The sequence below is a fragment of the Dama dama genome, chromosome 6, assembly GCF_033118175.1.
Source record: "Dama dama isolate Ldn47 chromosome 6, ASM3311817v1, whole genome shotgun sequence".
Lineage (NCBI taxonomy): Eukaryota > Metazoa > Chordata > Mammalia > Artiodactyla > Cervidae > Dama > Dama dama.
In genome coordinates, this window is record NC_083686.1 from 24,449,394 (window position 1) to 24,466,410 (window position 17,017).

At 41.7% G+C, this 17,017-nt stretch overlaps 1 protein-coding gene across 1 annotated transcript; it reads left to right on the forward strand.

The window, feature by feature from the left end:
* Window positions 1-1,042: 1,042 nt before the first annotated feature.
* LOC133058781 (endothelial differentiation-related factor 1) lies at window positions 1,043-1,948 on the forward strand. The gene has a single exon (XM_061145749.1). It carries the CDS (start codon window positions 1,137-1,139, stop codon window positions 1,581-1,583), a length of 447 nt encoding a protein of 148 aa, XP_061001732.1. The 5' UTR covers window positions 1,043-1,136; the 3' UTR covers window positions 1,584-1,948.
* Window positions 1,949-17,017: the final 15,069 nt, after the last annotated feature.

Genomic DNA, 17,017 nt, shown 5'->3' on the forward strand with positions numbered 1-17,017 from the left:
TTGGGTTACCAAGTGCCCGTTTAAAAAATGACTCAGTGAGGCAGCGTAAACAGTGAATTCCTGCAGTGATATGATTTCAGTCACAAATGCTGGTGGTTGCTGATTGAAGATGTTCAGCCTGGGTCAGCTCCACTGGGCAGATTGATGACACAGAATGCCAACTCACTCTGGGTGGAAAAACCTGACTTTTTCCCCCTCACAATGATAAGCAACAAGACCCAAAACTCTTTCAGCAAAACAGGATGGTTTGTGTTACGAAGTGTATTTCTTGCAAGTAGCCTGAAGTGCTTTGTAGAAAGAGAATGTAAAATAAGATAGTACCTATTAACTAAGTGCTGCTGACATAAAAAATGTGGGATGACCACTCTTCTGAATAAATCATAAGAAATCAGAGAAGCTGGTTTGCATGCATCCATTGAAACACCAGTTCCCTGTTCTCTAGGAAAATGAACTTCTTTATTCAAGCTGTCGGTGGCACCAGGAACTGAATAAGACAATAATGAAATCAGTTTCATAAATTCTGCTTCATAACCTTGGTAGCACCATGGGGCTTAGACACTCCCATCAAGTCTGCCACATAAAAATACCTTCACAGTTGAAACATGTACACTACCACGTGTAAAATAGCTAGCTAGTGGGAAGTTGCTCTATAACACAGGGCCCTCACCTGGTGCTCGGTGATGACTTAGACGGGAGGGATGGATGAGGGAGGTTCAAGAGGGAGGATATATGTATGTGTGTATAGATATAGATATAGCTTCCCTGGTGGCTCAGAGGGTAAAGCATCTGCCTGCAATGCAGGAGACCCAGGTTCAATCCCTGGGTCAGGAAGATCCACCAGAGAAGGGAATGGCAACCCACTTCAGTTTTCTTGCCTGGAGAACTCCATGGACAGAAGAGCCAGGCTGGCTGCAGTCCATAGCGTTGCAAAGAGTCAGACATGACTGAGCCTCTTTCACTTCATAGCTGGTTCACGTTGTTGGATAGCAGAAACCAACACAACGTTGTAGAGCAATTATCCTCCAATTAAAAATAAATTTTAAAAAATCACCATACAGGAGGGGACGTCGCGTCGCCGGGTCTCGAGCAGCTGCTTCGGAGCCGCCGGACGGACCGCCTTCCCTGCCCGCACCGCCATGGCTGAGAGCGACTGGGACACGGTGACGGTGCTGCGCAAAAAGGGCCCCACGGCCGCCCAGGCCAAGTCCAAGCAGGCCATCTTAGCAGCTCAGAGACGAGGAGAAGATGTGGAGACTTCTAAGAAATGGGCCGCCGGCCAGAACAAGCAGCATTCGATCACCAAGAACACAGCTAAGCTGGACCGGGAGACTGAGGAGCTGCATCACGACCGGGTGACCCTGGAGGTTGGCAAAGTGATCCAGCAGGGCCGGCAGAGCAAGGGGCTGACACAGAAGGACCTGGCTACGAAAATCAATGAGAAGCCGCAAGTCATTGCGGACTACGAGAGTGGCCGGGCCATTCCCAACAACCAGGTTCTGGGCAAGATCGAGAGAGCAATTGGCCTCAAGCTCCGGGGAAAGGACATTGGGAAGCCGATCGAGAAGGGGCCAAGGGCGAAATGAACATAAAGCCTCGAAATCAGTGCGTTCCGGCTGATCTCGTCCGGCTGGTCCCCTCGACCACCGGCGCCGGCACGGCTCTCTCCACGCAGCCGAGCGGAACACAGCGGGAGCCCCGCCCGGGAGCCCCTCTCCTCGTACCTGCTGTCTAACTAACTAACAAAACCTTGCAAAGTATCTGCTTCTGATTTTTCCTCCCTGTCCCCGCCCTCAGTGGGTGTGGAACGCTGCCGTCCTCACCCACGGGGTCCATCCTGCTGCGGGTGCGGCTCTGGGGAGCTGGAGGGGGGGTGGGCGGCCACCATCTGGGAGAGGAGCTGTGTGTCCAGCCTGGCTCGTAGAGAAGCTAATAAAGTTTGTTCCCTTCCTGCTGAAAAAAAAAAAAAAAAAATCACCATACAAAGTACCTTCACAGAAACTTCTATTTGTCACCAAATATTGAAGAGAAAGAGGCCCAGATAGAAAAGAGAATCCTGAGTTCTCCTCTCACCCCACTCCTTGACTTCCTCTGCCACCTACACTTTCCTAAACAAGGAAAACCTCTGTCATCAGTAACTGATTTTCCTCAGTGATCAACTGTTCACACATGGGTAGGAATATGGTGAATTTTCCCCCTAAGCTTTTTATCTCTCAGTGTGGGGCCAAGGCCATTTGACCCTTTGAGGGGATTTTTTATCTCTCAGTGTGGGGCCAAGGCCATTTGACCCTTTGAGGGGATTTCACACATCAACACTCAGAAAGAATGTTTGGGGGATTAAAGGCCTATGAAATAGCATGAGGATTATTAGCAGGTTGGTCTAGAAATGGAAGCTAATCAAGATCATTTCATGCTGTTGGGGTGGGGTAAAACAATCACAGCTCTGCCAGTCTCTCTTCTTCAAGTCATCCCACTCTCCTAAATGGAGACCTAGAAGGCTTCCAGGAGGCCTGTCCTCACGAGACTCTTGGCAGTGGCCACATTTTTTCCCTTCCCTGGACTATGCCTTGCCCTTCATAGATTTCTCTAGAACACTGCTTCTTCTAACTCCAGGCCCTCCCTTTTCTTAGCCTCCTGAGCAGGAGTTTGGGCTCCTTCCCTACTTCCAAATTTTAACATTTCCCCTTCCTATGATTTTGGCTCAGATGGTAAAGAATCCGCCTGCAGTGCAGTAGACCTGGGTTCAGTCCCTATGTTAGGAATATCCCCTAGAGAAGAGAATGGCCACCCACTCCAGTATTCTTGCCTGGAGAATTCCATGGACAAGGGAGCCTGGCGGGCTACAGTCCATGGGGTCACAAAGAGTTGGACGACTTGAGCGACTCACACCCTACTTCCAAATTTTAACATTTCCCCTTCCTAGGCTTTTAAAACAGAGTTGGATACTTCACTTTTTCTAGGAAACTTGATTTTATTTTCATTATAGAAGTATATTTTCATCCCACCTCTTTTCTGAAATTTTGTAAGGCTCTGATTTCATAAGGAAATGCCCTAGGTCACTCAGTATAAGAACTTGAGTTTGTTATTATTTTTTAAAGCCTCATTTTAGGATTCACTCATTATTAGAGGCCCTCAGAGTTCCCAAACTCCCCAATCAAATGTGTACACATATCGTCACACTCTTTTCATGTCTTGTGAGGACACTTTCATTAAGCCTGAATAATTATACTGACGTTAAATTGGTCTGAAAGAACAGAAACTCTGACTCACTCAGTACTTAGACCCAATTCTGAGTTACTTTGATAAAATAAGTATTGTTTTTGATTCCCCATCTGTTTCTATGTTACATCTAATTGTCTCCAAAAATGATCTGAAATTTTTAGAAAATTCTTCCTAAGATTTCCATTGAGGAAAATTGATTCATTGCCTATGTTGTAAATTTTTAACTAATTGGAGTAACAAATAGCAATTCCTTTAAGTTTTCTAAGTTTTTATTTTTGGAACTAAAATTCCAAAAATTAGATGGACTGCTGCTGCTGCTGTCGCTTCAGTCGTGTCCGACTCTGTGCAACCCCATAGATGGCAGCCCACCAGGCTCCTCTGTCCCTGGGATTCTCCAGGCAAGAACACTGGAGTGGGTTGCCATTTCCTTCTCCAATGCATGCATGCATGCTAAGTCGCTTCAGTCGTGTCCAACTCTGTGCAACCCCTTGGCAAGCAGCCCACCAGGCTCCTCTGTCCACGGGATTCTCCAAGCAAGAATACCGGGTTGCTATTTCCTTCTCCATTAGATGGACTAATGGGTGATTTTTTTAAATTTCAAATATCTTAATGATATAACTTTTGAATATAACCATCCTGATGGTTTCTCTGGTGCAATTTTAAGTTGTTGATGCTATTTGAGTAGCTTGACACCTTCATGGGTCTTGGAAAATGTACAATGTATTATAGGTTGAACATTGATGTATGTAGTAGCATTTATAACCAATAAAACAAGAGGCTGTATTATTAAAATATTTAGGGTCATACAGAATAATGCATAGAGTTATGCAAAAACTGGACTTAGCCTAAACTTTCCTCCCCTCCATTATCACACTAATAACATGGGATGCTAACTAGGAGGTACAGCAGAAGAACTGGGGTTTTATTGTCTCTATGTTCCGCTCCTGTGAATGTTGAAAAACCATGAAACGGTCAAAAAGGAGACAGCAGGGGCTTCCCTGGTGGTCCAGTGGTTAAGAATCTGCGTTTCCAATGCAGAGGATATAGGTCCAATCCTCAGTGAGGGAACTAAGATCCCATATGCCATGTGGCAAGGCCAAAATAAAAAAGAATAAAGAGAAATTACACATTTTAAAAAGGGAGACAGAAAGAGAGGTTAGAAAAAACAGAAGTTGCAAGAAATATAAATTGAATAGCCTATCCCTTAATTAACCAAACGAGTGAATTCAGTGGAAAGTGAAAGCGGCTCAGTCATGTTGACTCTTCATGACCCCATGGGCTATACAGTGCATGGAATTCTCAGGCCAGAATACTGGACTGGGTAGCCTTTCCCTTATCCAAGGGATCTTCTCCACTCAGGGATCGAACCCAACTCTCCCACATTGCAGCTGGATTCTTTACCAGCTGAGCCATCAGGGAAGCCCAAGAATACTGGAGTGGATAACCTATCCCTTCTCCAGTGGATCTTCCCAACCTGGGAATCAAACTGGGGTCTCCTGTATTGCAGAAGGATTCTTTACCAGCTAGGGAAGCCCAAATGCAGTGGGGGTTTCCTTTATTAATTTGCTTGGGCTGTCATACAGAGTACCTCAGATTGAGTGGCCTAATGAACAGAAAATTATTTTCTCAAAGTTTTGGAGGCTAGAAGTCCAGGATCTAAGGGTTGACAGCGTTGGTTTCCCTTGAGGTCTCTCTCCTTGACTTGTAGACTGCCTACTTCTCTCTGTCTTCATATCATTTTGCCTCTGCACTTGTCTGTGTCCTAATTTCCTCTTCTTAAAAGAACACAAGTCATATTTGATTACAGCCCACCATAACATCCTCATTTTAACTTGATCATCTATCTTTAAATATGTGACTTTAAATCTTGTCTTTGAATACAGTCACATATGAGGTACTGGAGGATAGGACTTCAACATATACATTTTAGGAGGTACCAAAGTTCAGCCCATGACAGGGTCCTGTCCAAGCCATCTGTTGAAAAACACCAAAAATTCCATTTATCCTATGCAAATCATCTTTTTAAATGCATCAAAGAACTGAGAGGTTAAAAATTATACATATACACACACAAGCCAAAACCCAAACTGAAGTGAGAAACTCGGTAAATAAAGCAGTGAAACTGGTTTCACTTTGAGGTCACTTGTCAAAACCTGGTGACTTTAAGCACCTTAAGTTTTTATTTTTCTGTAATTTTCAGGGAGCAAAGAAGAGGAGAATAAAACCTACCCAAAGTGAGGAGTCTAATTAAAGCACCCCTAAACCGAAGGGATAAACACCCAATGTAAGGTGAACTAGAAATAAGCCTGTCCCCTACTCATGCCGCCAAATCATGGGATCACAAGGAGAGCTGTCACACTTAAACCATGGCATTGAGTAGAGGGAAAATTATTCCTTCTAATCATACACAGTTACAAACCAGCCTCAAGTAGGTCTGTAGCCTATATTTATACTTCTTCTGTTGCCCTTAAACCCATAAACCCTAGAATTTAAACTAGTCTGAGCTTGGTCTCACCCCAAGGTGTCTGGCAGAAGTGTTCTGTTATTGACTGCTGGATAAAATCCATGTTCCTCCCAACTTGGTATTATACACCAGCAGGATTATTGTACTCACAGAGTCTCCAGGTTAAGAATTTGGAAAAAGCACAACAGGGACAATTTACTTCTGCCCCCAAAGTATCTGGTGGCTATCAGAGAAGACTTGAAGACCAAGAGGTGACTCCACGGCTAGAACTGTAATTACATGTAAGCTAGTTTATCTGAAGTTCTAGTGGTTGATACAAGTTGTTGGCTAGGACTTCAGCTGAGAATTCTCTTGGTGAAATTACCTAGATATGATCTTTCCATTAGCTACATGGGCTTTCTCACAGCATGGCGGCTGCTTCAGAGTGTAACACATCTGTAGACAAGTAGGGTTAAATTGTTCTGCCTTTTATCTCCCAGCCTTGGAAATCACATGGAATCACTTCCATGGACATTACAGATCTTCCCAGATTCAAGGAGAAAGAACAATGACTTCATTTCTCCATGAGAGGAACGTCAAAGTCATATTGTAAGAAAAGCATGTGGAATGGGAGATATTGTGACTGCTATCTTTGGAACCTAAAATTCACCATCCAGAAGGATATGAACCAATAAAAAAGATACCAGCTGACAGTTTTAGAATTATCCATGAATCCCAAGCCGGATATATAAGAGGAAATCCAGGCCTAGATATATCATAGTGTGGCAATTCAGAAACAAAGAAAATATTTAAAAGTCTATCCTTCCAGGGAGTAACAATTACACTAACATCACACTTCTCAGCAATATATGAAAGTCCTAAGGCAGTAGAATAATGTCTTCAAAGATGTCATCCTAAAACTGTAAACCTGGCAAAAATATCATTCAATAATGATGATGAGACAAAGACATTTGCAAAAACAAGAATATGCAGAAAGAGTTTATCACCAATAAATCTCAACAGAGGATGTTCCAAAAGATTGAAAGAAGAAAAGTGAGTTGAAATGGAAAGACTAAAATGCAAGGATGAATGGTGAACAAAGAAAGTAGATAACTCTCAGTAAATATTGACTATATATTATAAACATATATTCATATCACATATAAATATATTTACATATAAAACAAAAATACCCAACATAAATCAGGAGCGGGTAATTGAGCAAACATTTCAAAGATCCTCCTCTTGTTTAGGAGGGAGTTAAAGATACTATTGCTATTGTTGTTCAGTTGCTAAGTCATGTCCAACTCTTTGTAATCCCATGGACTGTAGCCCTCCCAGCTCCTCTGTCCCCGGGATTTCCTACCACTGAGCCACCAGGGAAGCAAGATGTTATTGGGTTGGCCAAAAAGTTCATTTGGGTTTCTATGTAATATCTTATGGGACAAGCCTGAACAAACGTTTTGTCCAATCCAATACATGATAACTTTCTAAAGTCACTACTAAAATAATAGAAATGGAATGAATAAAATAAGAAAAATCACTCAAGTATTCAAAAAATAGTCAAGACAGGATTAAAAAAATGTAAATAATGGGAGACATTATCTGAAATAACATCTTAGAACGAAATCACCCTGGTAATCTCAACAAATATAAGTAAATGGGCTAAATGCTGCATTTAAAAGAAAAAACCACAACCCATCAGACCACATACCAGCAACAAAATCCAGCTATGAGCTGTTTACATGTTTGCGGGCTCTTCTCAACTCTACTCTGCCTGGCTCTGGGCTCAGCTCTATGCTCTGCATCCCTGGAAATCTTTTGCCATCTAACTTCTGGTTGGGTTTGGCCAGCAGCAGATAGTGGTAATAGATTATAGGTCAGGAGAAGAAAGAAGTAGGGTATCAGTTCCCCCAGTTTCCCTCCCTGCCAGGCCAGTGTTTTTCAGTGGTTGTATTATCTCTACTTAAGACCACTGATCCTATAGGTGCCCTCTCTCCCAGTAACAGTTTATATTGGGTTCCACTATTACTGTTCCCTTTCTTTGACCTTTTTGTGCTTAGGGTATGAATGCTTTTCCCTGTTTCTAGTACCTGGGTATTTCACCGTCTTTTATTGGTTCCCTTAATGCTGTCCACACCTCTGTAAAGAATTTCTTCATTAAATTGTCTTCAATTAGCGTTTTGAGTGCACTGCCTATTTCCTGCCAGGATCCTGACTCACAGCAGGAGACACACCTAAAACAAGGATTCTAAAAGATTGACAATAAAATGTTGAAAATGTTATAGCATGCAAATACCAACCCCCAAAACATTAGACTTTAAGATGAAAAAACAATATGAGATAAAAGAGATACCTGATGAAAAATTCAGTTAGTAATAGAGCATTACTATCATAGTGTCAAATGATATGAAGTGAAAAAAATTGAGAAGAGAATTAAATAAATCTTTCAAACCTAGTAGAGAGTAAAAAAGATAAAAATGATCTGCAAATAACAATTTGTTTTTTAAAAGTACACTATACATGGAGACTTCCCTGGAGGTCCAGTGGTTAAGACTCCATGCTTCCACTGCAGGAGACATGGGTTCAATCCCTAATCAGGGAACTAAGATCCCCTATGCCACCCAAAAGAAAAAGAAAAAAAGTACACCATACATTTGAATAGCTTTATAACAGGCATTTATTTTTCTAATTTTATGTTTTTTACAGTAATATAATCCTTAGTTTGTATTTATCTGAGCAGAAATTAGTTGGCAGCAGAGATAGGAAAGCAAAAATGTGGAGGTGGTCAGTGGAAGCCAGTTATACCAGAACTCAAATGGACAAGAAAATGGTAATTTATGATAGAGAAGCTAAAAATGACTAAATAAACAAATGGAAAAATGTTCAACCTCACTAGCATAGAAACAGAAAATAAAACCATATATTATTTTCACCGATAAAGTTAACAAAAAATTCTTTTAAAATTAGATATAATACCCAAAGCTATCTAGGATAAAATAGACACTGCCATGTACTGCTAGCAGATGTAAAACTTAAGACAAGTTATTTAGTTTATGACCAATAAGCTGACCAATAAGCTGACTTATGGTCAATAAGTTGACCCAACAATTCCATTTCTGGAAATCTAGAAAATAATTTAATGCTAAGAATTCATGTACAAAAAGGGAATGCTATTGATAATATACATATTTTTAGAAATAGGAATGTGCTTCTCTTTCTCTTCCCCTTTCCATATCTTTCTCCCTCCCATTCATTTGTTCACTTCTTGAGCAATTCAACCCCAAACCCATTTAGATCGAGGCTACGCAAGGTAGGTGTCCCTGTGGGTGAGTGGGGGAAGAGTCACGGTAGCCCGTGTGGAATGGCAGATGACCACTGGAGAAAAGGGTCTCTGCAGGGCAGTGACTCAGCTCAGAATTCAAGAGCCCCAGCAGCGAGAGGAGAGCTTCCATGGGAGGGACAGAGAGAGCCTAGAGCAGGGTGTCATAGCCCAGTCAAGGGGAGGAGGGCATTTACAAGGTGAGAGTATGGTGGCTATTAGGGAAAACAGCTGCATATAGGGGATTGATCAAATAAGGAAATATACTCGGGATAAGGAAGCCAGGTTTCTCATTTCTAGAGAAACAAGCTACAATTATTACAATATATGCAGGGAGAACATAAGAATGAGATATTGGCTTAGAATTGGGGTTATTGGTGTCAACTGCTGGCTCTCATATAAAAATAGGCACAAAACATAAAAATAAACACAAATATATACACATGTATGTATACGTACATATGTCTGTTATGAGGGTCTAGGAACAGTGCCACCCCTACAGAAAGGAGCCCACTAGTGCCTAGATGTTGGTTTCTAAATATTCTTTTCTGGTAAAAGGAACCAAGCCTCTTGAGAGACATAGATGAGTCCAGTGCTGGGGCAGGGAATGTACAATAAGACTAGAGGATCTCTGCTAGAAAGAGTAAGGGTGGGTTTAGAGAGTAACGGGAACATTTCTAAAGAACACATAAATTATTGACGAAGCTACGAGCCCATACTTATTCAAGTGATATAAACAATTGGATGAATTGACTCTTTGAAAAGGAATGACTCTTTAAATAGTCTCTAAGTATCTCCCTACAAAATATTTATTATTTATAAGGGGGAAGAAAAGTACCTGTGCACTGGAAAAGCCTGGCAGACATCACCTTCATAAAGTTATCAAAGTTAATATCACCAGTGATGGGGCAAATTGAAATCATGTATCTGATAGGGTGCAATGAGAGGAATACAGCATTGCTTCTGAAAAACACCTACCACAGATGCATGATTGAATCCCATTGTGAAGAAAGATCTAACATACTCACATGGAGGGGCGTTTTATAAAATAACTAACTTGTAATCTTTAAAAGGATCAAGGAAATGAAAATCAAGGGAAAGGTGAGGAACTGTCCCGGATTGCAGGAAACTAAAGAGGACTGACACCTAAGCATAAGGATTTATTCTGAACTAAATCTTTTACTATAAAAAAAAATTATTGGAAGAGCTAGTGAACCATGAATAAGGCCTGAGGATTAGATGGTAGTAGTGGATCAACATTACTTTCTTAATTTTGGTGGTTGTATTAAGGAAAATGTCCTTGTTTGTGGATATTATACACACTAAGGCGTTTAGAGAGACAAGATGATTAAGCATCATGTTGGCAACTTATTCTCAAATGATTCAGAGGGGAGAAAAGTTATTTGTTCTGTTCTTTCAACTTTTCTCTAAACTTGAGATTGTTTGCAAACAGTTTTTAAATGTAGAAACAACCTAAATATCAAATAGACCAATTCCATAATCTGGGTCCAACCCCTCTAACTTCATCTGTCATCGATCCACCAGGCACCCATCCCAACACTCAACCAGTCCATCAATGTTCTCACATACTACACATGTAGTTCAGTTTGGCTTGACCATATTTTGTCCCTTTACACAGATGAATAGGTTTTATTTCCTTCAAAATTTCATTCAAAAGACTTCCCCTAGAATATGGTTCTCTCTTCCCAGTGTGATGAGTTGTCCCTTCAGCTCTCACAGCATCCAGGGCTACCCTTGAAATTACAGGGTGCACGTCTCACTTCTTATCATCATGAATGCAGTCAGTTCTATTCTTGCCTGAGCTTCTTGAAACAGAGACTATGTCTTTCTTTCTTTCTATTTTTTGGCCACATGCAAACATTCCCTGAACCAGGGATGGAACCTGAGCCCCCTGCAGTAGAAGCACAGAGTCTTAACCACTGGGCCACCAGGGAAGCCCCAGGGACTATGTATTCTTTATCCAACAATCCTCATTGTCTGACATTGCGTCGGTGCTCATAAATCTTTGTGAAATCAAAGGATAAACAAATAAACTGGTCTTCCTGCAAATACAGTCAGTCCTTCCTTCATAACCCATTCCCAATGGAAGAGCCAGACTGACTCATGCCTCTTTCTCCTGAAAGCCTAACGTTATGCCAGCTGCAAAAAGAAACTATTTAAGAGATTCAGATTCACTTTCATTGAGCAGGCTATGAAGGGTGAATTTGGAGCTAAGAGGCAATAGATTAATAACTAACATAGAGTGTATAGTAATTCTTTTAGGATTTATTAATTAATAGAATATAAACTACCAAAGACTCTAACTTCAGAAATCCCTTAAAGTACGTTGATATTTTATTAATTAGAACCAGATCTATAAGAATCATAGCATGTATCTGAGTCACTGGGCTTTTTTAATAGACAGATATTACTTGATGAGCCTATGGATTTGGAAATCTCTGACACACCAGCAAGAAGATCACCATTGCTGAGTGTGGACAAATTGAATACCTTTGACTTGTAGGAAAAAAATTTCCAATTGTATGTTTACAGGACTCTCCTGAGGGTTAAAATAATTAACCCATGTGAAAAACAACTCAGGAGAGCCGTCAACACAGAGCAAATAGTACATATTAGTTGTTGATTTTCTAGTTATTATTGATTGGAGCCACATTCTGAATGTTTATTTGGCTGTGCCAGGTCTTAGTTGTGGCATGCGGGACTTTTAATTGCAGCATGTGAGATCTAGTTCCCTGGCCAGGGATTGAACCTGGGTCCCCTGCATTAGGGGCATGGAATCTTAGTCACTGGACCACCAGGATGTCCCAGAGTCACATTTTAGAACGACATGATATTAGCAATATTCTAGAAATCTTAATCCCTCCACAGGAATGGGGGAACCTGGAATTTGAAGACAAGTTAGGTGACTGTTGAAATAATCTTGGCCTATAGTTAAATTTCGGGGGGGGGGGGGTGTACAGCAATGAGAATGGAAAGAAAGAACTCTGAGAAGTGAGTTTAAGAAAAAATTATAGAATTCAAAAAGTAATTGCAGTTGAGGGGCCTAGAAAATGGAGGCATTAAAAAATAACTTCAATGATTTAAACTCCTGAGATTAAGAACTATAGATTCCATTGGAAAAAATACTGACAAATGGGAGGAAAAACCTAATTGAGGAGAATGAAATCATATCAGATTTGAGGAAGAGGAGATGATTGGAAATCCAAGTAAAATATTTAGTTTGATTGGATAGATAAAGGACTGAACTTTAGTTAAATGAATAGGACAGCAAGTATATAAAAATCATTTGAATATAAGTAATAAACAGAGTAGTAACAATTGATAAGCTTTCTGCTTTAAAAAAAAAGATAGTTATGGGATAAAACAAGGTTTGACACATCAGAAACATCCAGAGTTAAATTGTGTGAGATGGGAGAAGAACCAATAAAGGAAAAGTGTTGTCAGAAGCAAGAAGAAGAAAGGGTAGAGCCCTGCTATGAGCAAGATACAGTATGTACTCTGAGAGGCAAGATTAAGCACGAGAGCAGGCCATTATATAGACTACTTTTAGTAACCCGATGATACATGGCCATCTGAGGGATGCAAAGAAAGGTGATACAAGACCTTCTCAGTAAAAAACAAAGGAAAGAATGAGGCAAGGTCATTTGCTGAGAGCGATGGAAGGGGATGTGATTGAGTGCTTAGTTGTGACCTTGGAAGAAAAGATATGGAAGTCTTGAATTGAGTAATTTGAGGAGAGTTTGTGACTCAGCTGGTAAAGAATCCGCCTGCAATGTGGGAGATCTGGGTTCGATCCCTGGGTTGGGAAGATCCCCTGGAGAAGGGAAAGGCTACCCACTCCAGTATTCTGGCCTGGAGAATTCCATGGACTGTATAGTCCATGAGTTTGCAAAGAGTCGGACATGACTGAGCGACTTTCATTTTCTTTCTTTCTATAGAGCTGTGAGCAAGGATAAGGAAAAACAAAGGATGGCACGTTCCCCCAGGACTAGTGGGTGGGAGAACTATTACCTTTCCCAGGCCTGGAGAAGAGAGAGGAGAGAGCACTTACCCAGAGAAAGCTGTTGGGAGAGGACCCCTGCAGGAGCCGTGGGCCTTTACGTAAAGGGACATAGCCACCCTGCAGGACTGGTGGGGAGGCGGCTGGGGGTATAAATGATCTGACCTCATTTCCTCGTGCCCTGTAGATTTCAAGTAAAGTTTGAAACCTGACTGGACTCTAGGGGACCAGGGAGCCAGGTCGCTGCAATCTCATGGGACAGCTTCTTATGGCATGTGCTTTGCGTACATGCTAAGTCGCTTCAGTCATGTCTGACTCTTTGCGATCCTATGGACTGTAGCCGTACAGGCTCCTCTGTCCATGGGATTCTCCAGGCAAGAGTACTGGAATGGGTTGCCATGCCCTCCTCCAGGGGATCTTCCCCACCCAGGGATCGAACCCAAGTCTCTGACGTCTCTTGCATTGGCAGGTGGGTTCTTTACCACTAGCGCCAACTGGGAAGCCCTTCCCATGGCACAGAGGAGGGTAAAGATGGTGGGAAATGGATCCAGTGAGACTTTAAAAAGAGTGGAGAAGGTTTGGCAATGCCACTGTTAGAATGGAGTCACAAAGAGTCAGACACAACTGAGCAACAAACACCACACATATACAACAACACTGTCAGAAAAGAGATGCGGAGCCAAGAGATGAAAAAAGGACTGCCAAGCTTCTCTAGAAGATCAGATTGATGCTAGTCAATACTTTAAAATAAAGGTACTTTTGGCAGAAATCAACACAACCTTGTAAATCATATATACTTCAATAAAATAATTTTTAATTTAAAAATAAAATGAAATAAAGGTAGTTATTTTTATCTTATTACAAGGATCACATGTGGTCATTGTAGAAAATTTCAGAAGTATTAAAATCAAAAAAGAAAATGAAAATTACCCCAAATCCCACTCTCTAATCACTTCTAAAATTTTTGAACATAAACCCATTCTTTTTTATATGCACAAAAAATTTTTTTAAACAAAATCAGATTACATTGTACCCTGAAACCATCTAAAGTTCTTTGGAAATAATATTAAACAGAAACCAAATCAGATCAACTTAAGTATTGATGAATTAAATGTTTATTGACTGCCTATAATGTATAGAGTTTCATAGCACTTAAAAAGATAGATTGTGATTTCATGGAATTTACATTCTAATGGAGAGAGACAGTAAGCAAATAAATCATACATAATATTTTAGGGGGTCATAAATGCTGTAAAAGAACAAAGCTGGGGCTGGGACTTTTCTGGTGGTCCAGTGGCTAAGATTTCGCCTTCCAAAGCAGAGGGTGTGGGTTCAATCCCTGGACAGGGAGTCAAAATCCCACATGAATTGTGGCCAAAAAAACAAAACATAAAACTATGAGCAGTACTGTAATGAATTCAATAAAGTCTTTTTAAAAAATGGTCTGCATAAAAAAAAAAAATCTTTAAAAAGTAAGTAAATACAAATATAAGGCTGGGGAAATGGATAGAAGCTAATCCAGTTGTCCAGGTGAGAAACAGTGGCTTGGATCAGGAAGGAATGAGGGAGGAAGGGCGTGAGAGCTGGACTCTGGATGTTATTTCCAGTGAAGCTGACAGACTCACTGATGAGGGCACACGGGGAGTCTGTCCCTTCAGATCCACCTGATGCTCCCTCCTGGGCATGGGTGATCTGACCTCCGTGGACCACACACTTTGATTCTCCTATCCTCCTTTGGTTGGGTTCAGACAATGAAGTGAAGTGGAGGGCGGGAGAACAAGACAGAAATGTTTATTCGGCTGACACCCGCCCTGCCAGGCTGCAGTGTGGCAACACTGCCCTTCTCTCCTGTCGGGCAGCTGCCTGACACCACAGCCCTTGCTGGTTCTGGTAAACCCTGCTCACCCCTGCTCTGTTCCAGCTTCGGGTAGCTATGGCTTCCCACGGGGATCCCCTTTTGGGTGCTTCATCATTCCTTATTACTTTCCCTTAACCTGACCATGAGGACTTCCCAGGTGGCTTAGTTGTAAAGAACCCATCTGCAGTGCTGGAGACGCAGGAGACATGGGTTTGATTCCTGGGTCAGGAAGATTCCCTGGAAGAGGAAACAGCAACCCGCTCTGGTATTCTTGCCTGGAGAATCCCTTGGACAGAGGAGCTTGGCGGTTTACAGTCCATGAGGTCACAAAGAGTTGGATGTGACTGAGCAACTAAACAACACCTTTTAGTTTGCTAATTGCATTCTGCCAGGACTCTGAGTGACACAGGATGTGAGAAAAAAAGAATCAGCAATGACACCCAAGTTACTGGTCTGAGCAGCTGAAGAGAGGGTTGCTATTTGCTGAACTGAAGGAAAAATTGACAGTGTAAAATGAATTCATGAGAAAGACAGGGAGTAGCTCACAGAACAGAATCAAAGGCAGAAATACAAAGAAGTGGGTTGAAGCCTCTGGCCTGCTGAGAGATCAGGATGGAAGCTGGCGATGATTGGTCAGAGCTTCTAAAGGGGAAAGGGGTTCAAAGCCTTTCATTGAGGGGAAGAGGCCAGATGTAGGCTCCAACTGCTTGAAGGTGGGAACAAAACTATTGTTGACTGCTTGCCTGGGCTGTGGCATTTAGCATGCTTGAGGCCTCGAGGAAACTAGATACTGCTAAACTTCCTTCAGTGCACGAGACAACTCTTTCACAAACTGAGGACAGTCTTTGGATCAAACCCTCTGGCTAATTCTGTTATCTTAAAATGTAAATTATGGGAGTGGGTCTGGTGAGGCCTTTGCAACCTCCAGACATTCTTTGGATTCATTGGAGAGTATATAACTCCATTGCTAACACTAGCAAAGGGGTACTCTTTTGCCCCCTTCTGATGCCTATGTCAGAAGCTTTCTCTATCTCCTTTATACTTTAATAAAACTTTATTACACACACACACAAAAACTGTTTCACAAAGAATTACTTAGCCTATAGGTTATTACGGAGTCATGAGGCTATATGTATATGTGTAACCAAATCACTTTGTTGTACACCTGAAACTAACACAATACTATAAATCAATTATACTACAATATAAAATAAAAATTAAAAAAAGAAAAATTTCAAAATCGAAGTAGATGACAATGAAAAATAGATAAATAGGGAATTCCCTGGCAGGTCAGTGGTTAAGACTCTGCACTTTCACTGCTAAGGGCACGGGTTCAATCATTGGTCAGGCCAAAAAATAAATAAATAAAAAGAATTAGCCCAAAACATCCATAGCATTCAGACTGAGAAACCCTTCTCTGTATGAAGGTTGCCAAGGGCGGCTTCAGTTCCTTTTTTTTGGCCGTGAGGCCTGTCTTAGTTCCTCAACTAGATATGGAACCCGTGCCTGCTGCAGTGGAAGCAGTCTTAACCACTGGACCGTCAGGAAAGTCCCTGTTCTTCAGTTTCTATGTCTTAGAAGACAAGTCAGAGTATTCTAGATACAGGGCCTCAAACTTTATTGGAAACCAAGTTTTAAAGTGACTGTGGCAAATATATGGGTACTGTCTGAACAGGCTCAGTAAACAGTCGGAAGTTTTTGTCTGAGAGCCTGGAGCTGAACTTGAGAACACTATGGCAAAGTGCAAGTGTGCAAACAGACACGAACCTCCTCAGTGTAGTTCAGGTTTATTCATCGCTTAGACAGAGCATTCTGTATGTGCTCAGTTTGCAACTGAAATTAATAAGGCTGTAAATCACATTACAGCTTTCAAACCCATGCAGGATCCTTTCCAGGGAGCGGAGAGCTATGGCATTGTCTAATGACGGGTTCTAAAGCCGGCCTGCAACAGGGCTGCATTCATGGGGCACAATATGCTTTCTGTGTCCCAAGGATTCTCCTGCGACAGCCTGACTTACCTGGAGGAGGTAGACAGACTCCCTGGAGAAGGCAGGCTACGCTCCAGACGTGCCTTTGTTCCTAGCTCAATGGTAGGTCTGAAAACCCAGGCCTGGCCCAGGGCCAGGGAGGCTCTGAGAACAGATTAAGAAGCTG

Bases quoted from the DNA above. Each gene is read 5' to 3' on its own strand.
- LOC133058781 (XM_061145749.1), top strand. From the start codon at position 1,137: ATGGCTGAGAGCGACTGGGACACGGTGACGGTGCTGCGCAAAAAGGGC.